Here is a 15,300-nt window from a genome sequence, read left to right on the forward strand (position 1 = left end):
ATTCATTTTCCAAATGTAACACCGTAAATTTCAAAACAAAATTTTCAAATTTTTATAAAACATAATTCATTTAATATTCAGAAAACAACCACATTTAATTATCCAATTCAAGTAAATACAAAATCCGAAGATCTCAAATCATAACTCCCATGCTTGTGTACCGATCAAGCCGGCGCCTTCCCGCGATCGTCACTAGTACCTGAAACAAATAACATCAAACACTGTAAGCACAAAGTTTAGTGAGTTTCCCCAAAATACCACATATAACACATATTAGCCACTCGAGGCTATAACTCTGTGGGTCCGTGCACCCAAACTCTATGAACCCTCAGGTTCTCACTCTGTAAACATGCACAACATAAATCACATAGAAATAATGCAGTACAACACATAATATACATAACAATACTCTATCACATAACTCTGGTTACCTACTCAAGGTAAAGTATAGTGAGAAGACTCACCTCGCGTGTCTCGGTAAGTCGTGAATCCTGAAATCACTAGTGCTCGATCTCCCGAGCTATAGTCCTCCTAAATCACAATACATCTCTAATTAACACTTTCCAGACTAAGGTTGACTACTCTTTAACAAGTCAACTTAGGTCAACGCTGGTCAACGGTCAACGGTCAACGGTCAACTTTGACCGGACTCGGCGAGTGCACTATAGCAACTCGGCGAGTCTGAGCGTATATACTGATTTCCCTGGAATCCTCCCTTGACACGTCGAGTATTCACCTAACTCGACGAGTTCCACCTGGCATGAGTTGTGGGGCCACCACGACTCAACTCGCCGAGTCTCAAGAACAACTCGGCGAGTCCAGCTTGACTCAGTCCACCTGTCCACTCTGATTCCCCCTGACTCACTGAGTCAACCCTCCCCAACCCGGCAAGACCACTCGCTGTGTGGTCGGGCAATATTCATACTACTCGCCGAGTTTGTTCTTCGGACTCGGCGAGTCCGTGCCATGCAATGACTCAAACTTGCTCATAAGGTCAAATCTAGTCCATTAACCCATAGATCCAGTCCTTCCAAGCTTATTTAGCACGTAAAGTCACTATCTTGATGCACATACAATCTCTATATGACCATATATGATGCTTTTGTCTCAAATACTACAACTCAAGGTCATAAACTCCATTGTTATACATAAAGCTTGATGAGTGAGGCTCTCTGGACCTCTATGGATCCAGATCCAGAGCCTCAACACAAGAAGGGAACTATTTGGCATCAAATCAACCCAATAATGTCCATAAGAAACCCTAAATCCCATTATACTTCACAAAACAGAAGATAAGCCGAAATCATACCTCTAGCTCGATGATCTAAGCTTCAAATCCACAGTATAGCAACCTCCTTTGCTTCCTCTTGACTAGAACCTCTTCCTTCTTTGCTAAATAACACACACAAGGTCAAGAAATGCTTCCTTTCTCTCTCAAAACGTTCAAACACTCAAGGGTTTCTCTCTAAGGGTTGGGTGAGCACAAATGACGGCCATAAGGCCCTTTAAATAGGTCTCAAACCCCGAAAATTAGGGTTTCACCACACAGCGTGGACTTGCCGAGTCCGGACGCGAACCCGTACCCAAAACCGCGATCCTACTCGGCGAGTTTGAGCTCCAACTCGCCGAGTCTACCCACAATTTCCAAAGATAAGCCCAAAATAAATACCTGGGAATTCCGGGCTGTTATACCAAACTAATTATTTTTAAGAAAAGATTATCATACTATTATAATCTTTACTTGAAAATAATTAGTTGGGGAATTAATATAAACTCCGAAGAATCAATGTGAAAAAAAAAAAAAACCTCAAGATCAATTCCGCGGAGATGACGTCATTCCGCGGAGGATCCTCCGCGGAATGTATGTTTATAGCTTAAAAAAATCAAATTTTATGACTAAATTTAGAAATTCACCCCATTTATTTATTTATTTATTATTATTTTTTTCTATTTATGGTATTTTCCTAAGATTAAACTACCTATTTACAAATTGACGGTGTGACGCACTAAGTGGCGTAATGAAAAAGTATTACCATAAATGCCAGTTCTTTCTTCTCCCGCAACTTTTCAGTGAAGACAGCGGATACCATTTCTTTATTCTCTCCATTTGCACTACAGGTACAACAATCACGCCACTCTCATCTGCTCCACTCTTCTACAGGTAAACACAGCAGATTCACGTCAACCTTGGTCGTCGGAAATTGGAGAAGATGGAGCTCGTCGAAACAGCAGCCAACCTCCGTTCTCACTTCCTTCAAGTTCTTCGTAGTCGCCGTTCTCCTGAAGGTAAGCTGCTTCATAGATTTGCTCAATTTTGATGTTGATTTGTTACGAATATTTGGGCTTATATGACCTTGCGAGTTCTTAATTTGCCTAAAAATTACGGAAAGTAGAAAAATAAGTAGTTAGTGCTGCACATTTCTGCTAATTGATTTCTTTTGAGCTCAGATAGTGGCTGTGGAGATCCGAGCTTAATTGTACATGTTACAACTATTTCCTGATGGATTTTGCTTGAAGTTCTTCAGCTGACAGTATATGGCCACTTGCTTCCATTATTCTTCTAGAAAAGTTTAGAATCCGCAAGTTTTTTACGCTTATAAAATAACTCATTTGATTGTCCAAACTCAAAGTGCAACGCTTGTCTGAACACATGAATTAATTAAATAAGTGATGTGTGGATTGGAAGGAGAACAAAAAAAAAAAAAAACTGTCGCAAATTTGTAAAAGCTTGGGACTTAATGGGGAAAGCCTGATTTCCTTAACTTTTTCAATTAAGTCATTCTCTTGAATTAACTCCAAAAGAAACACAACTAGCTTAATTACAAGAAGAGGCAACAAACTTTTTCTTTATGTCTCATACTCTCATTGTCTTGTTTGGCCTCAAAAGTCAAAAGGAACATCTTTCTTTTAATAGAGAAATTAATTTGACTTTTTTCATCATCTACATCTACTACTGTTATATCTCTTATCATACTACTATAATGTTATTCAACAGTATTTCATTGAAATATGACTTCATCTCTTTATTTTTCAAAATGTGGATTCATAATATATTTCTGCTACATTTTTTTTTTTTCAGTTCCACTTCAGACACTACCTTCAAAGCCAGTGGTGGAACCCTTATATCAGGGAATACCACCATCACAATCTAGTGAGGTGAACATTACTTTACAATTGACATAGTCATATGCTTTTTACCTTTTTTTTTTTTAAAATCTTTTCTTGAAGTTATCTCATTTGAACACTATTATATATCAGGCAATGGAATTATGCCCAAAAGCACACATTCATAACTTCAAGGAACTGTTCAATGAAGAAAACTTTTACTTAACCACTGAGGTAATATGAATATATGATGCATAAAGTTTAATATGATGAAACTTATTGTTTTATTCAAATTAGGAAGGAGAACAGGGGCGATTACCTGTGCTCATTTTGAGCAAGAAAGAAACCACACATTCTAAAAGACCAGCTGTTGTTTTTCTACACAGCTCATATACATGCAAAGAGTGGTTACGCCCTTTACTTGAGGTATAATATAAACTTACAAGGGTAGATTGGTCATTTCTTCATTTAACAAAAGACTTTGATCTAATGATTTCTTCCTTTGAATTCAGGATTATGCTTCACGTGGATATATTGCAGTTGCCATTGATTCTCGTTACCATGGAGAACGTGCCAAAAACCATACCACTTATGAACATGTGAGCATTGAAACCTTTCTTTATTATATTTAATTTTTTTTTTATATTTTTAGATAAAATATTCATTAGTTAGATAACAGGCTCTTGTTTCATCATGGAAAAGAGGTGATACAATGCCATTTATATATGACACGGTTATACTTCTTCTTCACTCTTGAATATTAAAAATCACAATTCATTATATACTTTTAATGTCAACATTTTACTTTTCATTTTTATTTTTTAGGTGTGGGACCTTTTAAAGTTGGCAGATTATCTAACTGAAAGAGATGATATAGACCATTCCAGGATAGGAATCACTGGGATATCATTTGGAGGTTGAATTTTATTAAACACATCATCTATCAATAACAAGAGTATATATTTATATATATGCTTTTATTATGAGTTATTATGCCTTTAATTATATAACTTATTTATTGATATGTGTCATGTGATGTAGGAATGCATGCATGGTTTGCTGCTTTTGTTGATACACGTTATTCAGTGGTTGTCCCCATAATTGGTGTTCAGGTATTGTTTTTTTTTTTTTTTTTTTTTTTTTTTGGACTTAATGAGCTTAATTAAACACTTAATATGACTTAATAATTAATATGAATGTGTAGGGATTTCGGTGGGCCATAGATAATGATCAATGGCATGCTCGAGTTTACAGTATTAAGTCTGTGTTTGAAGGTAATTAAGGTTTAAGACACTACTTCACAAAACAAATATAAAATCTATATTTTGAACTGTTATCACTTTTATGTTTAATAAAACATGTAAGTTAAGCACATGCACTTTTTCTAAATTATAACTTTTTTTTTTTTTTTTTTTGGCATGATTTTGTGATGCTGCTTTTATATTGTTTTACTTCAGAAGCAAGGATTGATTTAGGGAAAAGTGATATTGACAAAGAGGTTGTGGAGAGGGTAAGTTCCATAAAGATTGTTAAATGTCTTGCTGACTTGGCGTCCAGCTGGCGTATCTAACTGTCAATGGCGTGCTACTATTTTGACCAGGTTTGGAACAGAATTGCTCCTGGTTTAGGATCTGAGTTTGACTCGCTTCCTACAGTCCCACTCATTGCGCCACGCCCTTTGTTGATTATAAATGGTGAAATTACCAATCTACCCTCCTCTCTCTCTCTCTCTCCTCTCTCTCTCTCTCCCTCTCTCTCTCCCTCTATATATATATATATATATATATATATATATATATATATATATATAAGTGGTTCAAATTGTTACGCCCAGGGACTTGGATCTCGTGATTGGACTAGTGCTTGAATTCACAGGTGCTGTGAATGCTGGAGCAGCCTAGGGTCCCTGCAGGGGAGACCAAGCTATGTGATTTACTGAATACAGAACTAGGGTTTCTTTGGGATTAAAGCATGCTTTATTTCATAATAAACTACCCTTTAAATAGGGAGAACAACTACTTTAAAAAAGGAAAACAAATCTCCTACCACAATGGAAAATATTTATAATAAAAATACTTCAAAATACTCCTAAGTTACAGCATGCATAAAAAAGGAATTGATTTTACTCCTCATCCATCGCCTGATCTTTTTTAGGGTGTCGCCTATAAACCTTACCATATTTGCCATCCATAACACTACTCCCTTCCTCCATATTGAGCTTGTCCTCAAGCTCAAAGTCGGGATAGGCATCCCGAAACTTGGCCTGATCTTCCCATGTAGCACTTTCAACAGCATCAGGAGTCCATTGAACCAACAACTCAGACTTGCCTTGTAAATTTCAGTAACAACATAAGGTGGGGATCCACGATGTGGTTTCAACAAAGAAACATGGAACACATTATGAATGCGACTGCCTTCCGGTAATGCTAAACGATATGCGACTGACCCAATTTTTTCCACAACCTCGAAAGGACCATAAAACTTTGGGGACAGCTTGGTGAAAGTTGTCTTAGAGACGGACAGCTGCCTGTACGGCTGTAATTTCATCTAAACCCAATAGCCCACCTTATACTCAACCAAGCGGTGGTGACCATCATAGGCTGTCTTCATGCGTTGTTGTGCTTCAGATAAACGAGTGCGTGCCTCCTGTAAGAAGGGTGTACGGTCAATTAGAGCTTGATCTACCGCCTCTACCTTGGAAAGACCACCTTCATAATTAAGTAAACGAGGTGGATCCCTGCCATAGACAAGCTTAAAAGGTGTGGTTTGAAGTGCTATGTGGTACGATGTATTATAACAATACTCGGCCCAAGGAACCCACATAAGCCAACGACGTGGTCTATCTCCGATCAAACAACGTAAATACATCTGAATCGTCCGATTAACCACTTCGGTTTGTCCATCACTTTGTGGATGGTAGGCAGTGGAAAAAGACAACTTTGTCCCAGATAGGCGGAATAGTTCCTTCCAGAATGCACTTTGAAAAACCTTATCGCGATCAGATACGATGGTCTCGGGAAGTCCGTGCAGTCGGAAAATTTCTGAAAAAAATACTCGTGCCGCTGATTCTGCGGTGTATGGGTGCCCAAGTGGTATGAAATGGGCGTATTTTGAGAATCGGTCCACGACAACTAGGAGAACCGATTTTCCAAAAACCTTCGGAAGGGCTTTCACAAAGTCCATTGAGATATCTGCCCAAATTGCGGTTGGAATTGGTAACGGTTGCAAGAGACCTGCAGGTTGCAGTGTTTCCCACTTATTACGTTGGCACACAACACAATTGCGGATTTAATCTTGAATTGTTTTCTTCCATCCTTTCCAATAGAAATCACGTCGAACCCGCTCAATTGTCTTCTGATTTCCTTCATGTGCTGAATCATGAATGCCCGAGAGCACCACATCAACCAACGGAGAGGTTGGTTGCAAATACGCACGCCCATCATACAGAATTAGCTCATTTTGTACCAGATCCAATGACTGCCCGAACGTGGAAGGTTTTATCGTTTTTTTCTCCTCGGATGGCATTCAGTGAGATTTCTGGTGTCTCTTCTATTACTTCATCATCATCAGCCATCATAATACAGAATAATTTTGAGCATTTATGTCCCACCGAGAACATCTCGTCACAATTGAAGCCAAGCCCTTTTGCTTGCCGTTCTGCCATCTCCGATGCTGTGAGTCGTTTCCAAGTCGGGTTTCTAGGTTTCATTGTGGCAGCCCCTGTTGTCTCTCGGTTTTAGCTCCCAGCTGAGGGTCGGCTTCCCAATGATGGTTGTGTTCTAGAACTTCTAATTTTCCCTTCTTCTATCGGTTTGAGTTCGATTTGCCTTGCCAAGTTCATGGCTAAATACAGTGTGTTTGGTTTTATGTACTCCACCTCATACCTGATTGCGTTGACTAAGCCTGCACAAAAGTGCCAGATAGTTTGTTCTGGCATGACCCCCTTTGTTCGACCTAGTAATGTTTCGAACCCTGCACAATAATCCTCCACTGATCCAAGCTGTCGCAAATGAGTCAACTCTCCTAGCGGGTTCATGCTCATTGGTGGCCCAAATCTGATTTTACATTCTTCCGCGAATTCGCCCCAGTTCAAGCGATCCTTCATTCTTCTAAGATTGTGATACCATACACTGGCTCGTCCCTGTAGTGAGAAGGTGGCCTGTCGAACCCATGCATTTGTCGGAGTTTGTTGTTCTTCGAAAAAATCTTCACACTTCTGTAACCATTCTACCGGGTCGCCTTTTCCGTCGTACGTAGGGAATTCCATCTTTGCGAATCTTGGTACTCAGCTACCACGGAACCTTGTGTCCTCATAATCTTCCCAATCTTTATATAGTCGTTCCTGGCGGTTAGATCCCTCTGTTCTGTGGTAGTCCCAACTATGCTTAAACGGTTGTGGTTGTCCGGTACGCCAAGAATCATTAGCCTTCCCGATGAACCGACCTGATGGTTGTCCCCCAGCAGGACCTTTTCCCCGTCCCACCACTGTGGTGGCTGTTGGTCCCTTACCGTCTGGAGCACTGCCGAAGCCGAATCCTATCCCTTTGCCTCTTCCTTGACTTTGCTCGGGTGGTTCATCGAATGATTCCAACCCTATCTCTTCCTCCACACTAGCTTCCGAGCCCCCTTTGTTATTGGGTTTGTTATGGCTTTGTGTAGATAAGCCTTCCTCCAGTGTCGTTTGCTTGGCTTGCAAGGCTTCCACCGCTGCCTTTAGTTCACTTGTGCTTTGGGTTTGTTGGAGCATGAAAGCTTCGAGTTTCTTCATAAGTTCCTCCGTTGGGGTCGTCATCATGAGCGGCTCTGATACCAAATTTGTTACGCCTCGGGACTTGGATCTCGTGATTGGACCAGTGCTTGAATTCACAGGTGCCGTGAATGCTGGAGCAGCCTAGCCTCCCTGCAGGGGAGACCAAGCTATGTGATTTACTGAATACAGAACTAGGGTTTCTTTGGGATTAAAGCATGCTTTATTTCATAATAAACTACCCTTTAAATAGGGAGAACAAATACTTTAAAAAAGGAAAACAAATCTCCTACCACAATGGAAAATATTTATAATAAAAATACTTCAAAATACTCCTAAGTTACATCATGCATAAAAAAGGAATTGATTTTACTCCTCATCCATTACCTAATCTTTTTTAGGGCGTCGCCTATAAACCTTACCATATTTGCCATCCATAACACAAATGAGAACCAAAAAAGGTTAAGAACCGTAAGAACCTCTAACTTTAGATGTTTATAAAGGGTTTACGGTAACCCTAAACCCTAAACCCTTTATAAACACCCTAAACCCTTTATAAACATCTAAAATTAGAGGTTCTTACGGTTCTTAACATTTTTTGGTTCTCATTTGAACCTTTACCTATATATATATATATTCTGATGAAATAATAAGATGAAAAAAAACGATCAGGTGAAGGCGATACCCGTTGCCCAATGGAAGGTCTTGATGTTACCATATCAACAACACAAAAGGCTTATGAAGATGCCAAATGTTTGAATCATTTCAAGGTATTGACTTTTGACCAATGTTTCTTGCTTTTTTCTAAAGAGAAAATTACAAAAATGGTCCTTGTGGTATGGTGTAATAGGCACATATAGTCCAACTTCATGAAAATGGAGAAACTCGGTCCTTGTGATTTGTTGATATTACATAAATGGTCCCTAAGCTGTTAAATCTAACTATTAAGGCGTTGCTTTTTTCAAAAATGACAAGTTTGTGATTTGTCCTTGACCAAACATGAAAAATACTATATACTCAAGGACTATTTCTGAAATATGATAATGAATGATGACGAAAGGATTGAAAATTTGAAATATTATTAAGAATGAATGGATCTTGAAAGGATGAAACCTCTGGTTCAAGTATTTTCATTAAAGGGGGACAACTGAGAGAGAAGAGGGGAGATTAGATATGCTTGCTTTAGCGTAAGTTACATAAATGGTGCCTATAGTTTAGGGAAATAATTGCAAAATACAAAAAAATGAAAAAGATTTTTTTTATGTAATATCGACAAATCACAAGGACCGAGTTTCTTCATTTATATGAAACTGGACTATATGTGCCTATTACACCATACCACAGGGACCATTTTTGTAATTTTCTCTTTTCTAAGTAGGCAAATTGTAAGGAATAGCAACTTACTTTTACTTACAAGGAATATTAGTATGTTGCTACTATGGGTAAAATTGGTAAAAAAAATAATAAAGGATAATGTTATATGATGTAATAATGTGCTTTTTTATGAATGAAATTTAGGTGATAGTGGAAGTAGGAATTGGACATGACGTGACATCATCAATGCTTAAAGAAGCGAGTGATTGGTTTGACAAGTTTCTCAAACTGTAGAAATTTCTCATGCATGTGTATGTATGATACCTTTAGGCCCTGTTTTTAAGCTCTGCTGAATATTGTTCTTATTGTTCTATATCTAAACAGCATGTGTATATCACATAAATAAAGCTTTGGCGTTGTTATTTGTATTAAACACATGAAAAAACTTTCCAATAACTAAAACTTATTCCAAATTTGATTATGTATTTTTTTTTATTATAAAGGTGAGGGTAATTTAACTATGTGTCTCAAGATTTGTGTTGTAAATTTGAAAGACATAGTTGTTGGTTATTCGGAAGTGGCAAACATTCTAAAAACTATACTTTGTGATTTGTCATTTAGAAGTTATATCCTTATAAGTGTGATTTATCATTCTTCGAATTGTGGCATTGTACATTCTTAATAACCATATAAGAAAATACTTTATATTGTTGAAAGCCGAAAGGAGTAGCTAAAAAACTAAGCATAAAGTGGAAGTTACTTGGTGTAGTGGTATAATTTTTGCAAAAGTGTTGTTTTTTAATCAACTACCATGTAAATTAAGTACACAACGACCCGTTAGGTTAGACAGAATGGTCACATGACAAAAGATTACAATTCCCATGGTTTTGGGATAAAATCAAAAGAGAGACAATGTGATGCTGGTGTGTGTAGAGGGATGCACGAATGGAAATATGATCATTCTGTCATCATTGTTTCTATAGTAACCATATAGTTGAACTCATCGGAGTTGAACATAGTCTGTTCGAATTCGAAATAAAATTCGTTAATAATATGATTTCAAAAGATTCTCCAAAGACTCGACTAATCTAGACTCGACTAATCTAGACTTTGTATTTTTGTATGTTGAACTCATCATTGTTTCTATAGTAACCATATAGTTGAACTCATCGGAGTTGAACATAGTCTGTTCGAATTCGAAATAAAATTCGTTAATAATATGATTTCAAAAGATTCTCCAAAGACTCGACTAATCTAGACTTTGTATTTTTGTATGTTGAGAAACATTTTTTTTATAATTTTTTAATAGATATATATTTAAGTAAATACATAAAATATTAATGAATATATTTTATAAAGTTATATGACTAACAAGTAATTGTCAAAACATTCATCGTAATAATGAATATATTTTCTTAAAATTAACTAATTTTCCTTAATTAACTTAAATATTGTAAAAAGTTCTATATCACATAATGTATCATATTTTCAAAAATTGTATTAGTTGAAATTAATATTTATTTAAATAAAAATCTGAGAATATAATATGATAATAATATTATTAATATTTGATATTTGTATATTTAAAAGTTTAACAATAACTTTTTAATGATATAAAATTTCAATAATATATATTCAGTTGAATAGACTAAATTATCACAAAATTATAAAATTTAAACATTTAAATATAAGTAGAGTGTAAGTTGTTATTAAATGTAAGGTTTAAAATAGAAAACATCTATAAATGATTACAATGTTGAAGTTTAGTAAATGGTTGGAGTGTATTTAAAAAACCCCTCTTATCTCTACTTATATAAAGTTTTTAATTTTTTTTGAAATAATAACAAAAAATTTATAAAAAAAATTACCATTAAAAATTCCCTAGAAGTAATTGTCCAAATATTCAAAATAACACACACACACACATTCACACACATATATATATATATATATATATATACACACACACACACACGCGCGCAAAAGTTAAACAAACAACCATTCTAAATTATGGAACCAAGGAACAAATCTTGGCCATTAGAAAGAAATTTGATCAAAGGCCAAAACATCTGATGCACATTAAAAGGTTGGACGCACATTCACTAGATCGTAACAAAAAACCCACTTTTTTTTTCTTATGACTAATCTTTTATAAAAAAAAAATCGAATTTACCGAACTTCATAATTTTTATCCTCTGTCCATAGACATCCATACCGATATACTAAAACTATTTTTTTTTTTCAAAAAACTCACTTCCTTTGGTTAGCGTTTTTAATATTTAGGCTTATTTTTTATCGAAAAAAATGAATTTAATAGACCAATAATCATAATTATTTGGTACTCTTTAAATAAACATTCATATGGTTGTAAAAAAATAAAAAAAAAGAATAAATCGAAACTATAAACACATTGACACTTTGAATTTGACCATACTGTGTGAATCTGATTCAAAAAGTGTGAATCTGATATGCATATAATTGTCTTTAGCATTCACAGTGTGAATAAATTCACTTGTGAATTTTACAAAACCAATTTTTAAGTAATTAAAACATTAAAATATTATAAACTATAAGGAAATATACTTTGATTCATATGTAAATTTCACTAAATCAATTTGTAAATGATAAAAAGTGTTGAAATAGTATGTAAGATTCACATTGTGAATGCGAAAAACAAAATTATATGCAGGTCACGTTCACGGTGTGAATCAAATTCACAATATGAATCTATTTAAAGTGTGAATTTAGATTCACAATGTGAATCTGATTTCAAGTATGAATCTCAATTACAGAGTGAATCTGAATTGCCCGGAACGTGAACGTACCATGTTTTGGTACAATCGAATTGGCATGAGATTTGTGGCACTTCCAGCAAATTATGTAAATATGCTTTAATATAATTTCAAAAAATAAATAAATAAAATAAAAAATATATCAAAACGAAATGTGTACATTGAAAGAACACTACTGGCAAAAAACCAACCATAAACCTTCAATAACCTAACACCATTAATTAAATGACACTCAACATTTTTTGTAACATCTTGATCATGAGGTATTTTTAATTTTAACCGTAAATATTAAAGAATATTGCATTTTGACCCTTGGGTTTGAAAAAGTTTGCAAAAATGGCCCATAGTGGCATTTTGGTAATTTTGGCCAAGAATTAGTACGTTGAGCATATGTTGTGTACGCTAGGCGTACTAGGACAGACCCTAGTATGTGGGAGTACACCACATACGTAGGGCATACATGGTTAACATTCAAACCCTAACATTTAGGGTTTCATCCATATACAAACATCATTATCTCTCGTTTCTCATTTCCTCGCCAGCATCCCTTTGAGAAAAACGACCCCCAAGATAACCCTAAGTAAGAAGACTACATCTTGAGCTTATCCTTCTGTTTTGTGGCATTCTTGAAGAAGAAGAAGGCGTTGAGAAGAACTTAGAGCTTGGAAGCAACTTGGAGATGAGATTATATCCTTACTAGAAACCTTCAGGAGGTAAAAAGTTCATAACTTGATCACCATATCTTGTAGATATATCTAGTTCTTCATCTAGGGCACTTTTGGTCCTAAATATGGTGATTCTTGATCATGACATGCTCTTAACCAAATTAGTCATCCTTTCAGACCTTGTGATGGGTCTTGAGTCATAAAAACATCTATAAATGATCACGTTAAAGTCTGGTGGGAATTTCATGGCTGATGTCATTGATTGTGAGAGGAAGGTTGTTGATGTTGATGAGTCCGTCATCTACTGAATCATCCGCCTCAGATGATCTTGAACTGTGAGAGGTGCTTGCCACGTACTCATTTGCGATTGGCTCAGGAAAGAGAAGCTCCATGAAATATTGAGTAGCAGCAGAAGTATCTCTGGTCATGAATCCTCTTTCAACAAGAGTAAGAGGAGTGGCTTCAGCATCAGGATTGATTCTTTGACTTGGAGAACCTAAAGAAGTATTTGGAACAGCTTCATCCACCATAGGACTCGTAGGAGGCGCCAAAGGTGGTCTGTACACAACATCTTCCTCTTTATCTGAAATAACAGCCTTCGTACCTGAGCAAGAACCTGACACATCATCTGAAAACACATTAAATGATTTAAATAAAGAAGCATAGTCAAATAACCAGTCAGGACCGACTCGGGCATTTGTCTCATTCTCTTCCAGCCGGTGCACATCGAAACATTCCACAATCTACTTGGTGGTCTTGTTGTATACACGATAAGTAGTGCGTGGGGCGTATCCCACGAAGTAGCAATTATCGGCCTTCGAGTTGAACTTGATGGGTTTCGAGAAATACATCATTCCTATGGTGTACATGTAAATCCTAATAGCTTTTGGATCTAGTTTGTCTAATGAACATGAAATCAAATATCCAAAGCTATAAACCCTAGATCTAGCATACAATTAATCATATTAACATAAAATAGGGTTTAGATCTAAACTTTGATTGTTATAACAATCAATCCTTGGCTTCAGGAAGCTTAGTGCAGCAACTGCTGCACCTCTAATGGAGTCACAAACACCATTAAGCAACAAGATGAAGAATAGAAGAGAGGGGAGCAACCAAAAATGGCTGGAAACCCTAATCCAAGTGTTGGCTACGTTTTTGGTGCATAGAGGGTCTTTATATACATGTAGGCTATTAGGGTTTACAACTAGGAAACCCTAATATGGCTGCTTAAGCCCTAAGCAGCCCATGGACTCCTTTAACATATCCCTTGGAAGAATTCCTTATGGGCTTCCCATAGAATTCGTCCAACCGATATTATTTAGGTAATCCATAGCCCAATTGCAATTATCTTATAATTACAAATCCAGTCCCCTAAGTTTAATTAATCTCTTTTAGCCACAAAATTAATTCTTAATTAATTCTTGACTAATACTAATTAAACAATATGATTTTTCCTTTAATATATTATTCTCATAATATATTAATAAATCATAATTAAACCTTTCTCTCCTTAATTCATCCTACATATTGCTATGGTGAAGGCAACCCAAAAGCCGCTGTCATCTCTGATCTTTTCAGATAGTGTGTCCTTTATATAAGAGATTATATATTCCTCTATTCTCAAGATATCATATAGACATAAGACATGAATTTCAATCATTCTCTCTTTACTATTTGTCGACTTCCGATTTATGACGACTGACAACAGACTACAATTGAACACATCAACTTAGTTCCGGCTTGGCCAAGCGCTTAGGTGTCATCACTAAATCATCGAGGGGTCCACATATATCACTTTTATCCCACTTTGGGTAAAAGGAATGGATAAACCTCAACTCAAATGCTCGCTTGCATTTATTGTTTGAATCACACACAACAATAAGTTTTATAACACCAGGTTACTGGTGCGTTTTCTTATTATCAATGTGCAACCGACCAACAAATAACAACTCAAACGTCTCGGTTTCAAGAATATACAATATTATCGACTCACAATCACTAGTGATAAATCTATGAAGTGATCCATGTGAATACTCTAATCTTATCAAAGCACTCTTTGCGGCAAACTTGTGCTATGTCTAAACTCTTCATGACGTCTTCCTTCATACTTACTTCCAACGTATGAATGACTGTGGAGGTTCGAATAACCCTGTTATTCGGGAAGTCAAAACATGCAAAGTGAAACACAACAATAATACTTAATCCTACATGGCCCCAAACTTGTGGGAGTAAATAAAACACTTTTGTTTAAACACCATATTGGTTACTCATTATTCATTTTTACTATTTTAGAAAATCAACATATTACTCAAATTACAACAATAGCTGTCCCATCTAACCACAGTCATAGTCCTTTACCACATCTAACCACCGATGTTGCCACATTTTCAGATTCGGCTGATCCATGAGGTACTTCAAACTCCTATGATCCGTGTAGATTGTACAACGGACCTCATAGAGGTAATTCCGCCAAATCTTGAGGGCGAAAACCACTGCCCCAGATCTAAATCGTGAGTCGGATAGTTAGCCTCGTGAGGCTTCAACTGTCTCGAGGCTTAAGCTATCACATGCCCTCGCTGCATCAACACTGCTCCCAAACCTGTGATTGAAGCGTCACAGTAGACTACAAAGTCATCCACTCCCTTTGGCAGGGTAAGAATCGGTGCCTCGCACA

At 36.4% G+C, this 15,300-nt stretch overlaps 1 protein-coding gene across 2 annotated transcripts; it reads left to right on the forward strand.

The window, feature by feature from the left end:
• Nucleotides 1-2,047: 2,047 nt before the first annotated feature.
• On the forward strand, nt 2,048-9,693 carry LOC145008902 (uncharacterized). 2 transcript variants are annotated; one of them, XM_078967529.1, is made up of 13 exons: nt 2,049-2,286; nt 3,080-3,156; nt 3,259-3,339; nt 3,403-3,531; nt 3,618-3,704; nt 3,785-3,838; nt 3,931-4,021; nt 4,147-4,217; nt 4,310-4,379; nt 4,563-4,615; nt 4,706-4,799; nt 8,525-8,622; nt 9,371-9,693. In XM_078967529.1, exons 1-13 carry the CDS (start codon nt 2,211-2,213, stop codon nt 9,458-9,460), a joined length of 1,071 nt encoding a protein of 356 aa, XP_078823655.1. In that variant the 5' UTR covers nt 2,049-2,210; the 3' UTR covers nt 9,461-9,693. The 2 variants fall into 2 exon arrangements, with proteins under 2 accessions (XP_078823656.1, XP_078823655.1); XM_078967530.1 differs by lacking the exon at nt 3,785-3,838 and having other exon boundaries at nt 2,048-2,286.
• The last annotated feature ends 5,607 nt before the right edge of the window (nt 9,694-15,300 follow it).

Source organism: Lactuca saligna, chromosome 8, assembly GCF_052625555.1.
Source record: "Lactuca saligna cultivar CGN05327 chromosome 8, ASM5262555v1, whole genome shotgun sequence".
Taxonomy (NCBI): domain Eukaryota; kingdom Viridiplantae; phylum Streptophyta; class Magnoliopsida; order Asterales; family Asteraceae; genus Lactuca; species Lactuca saligna.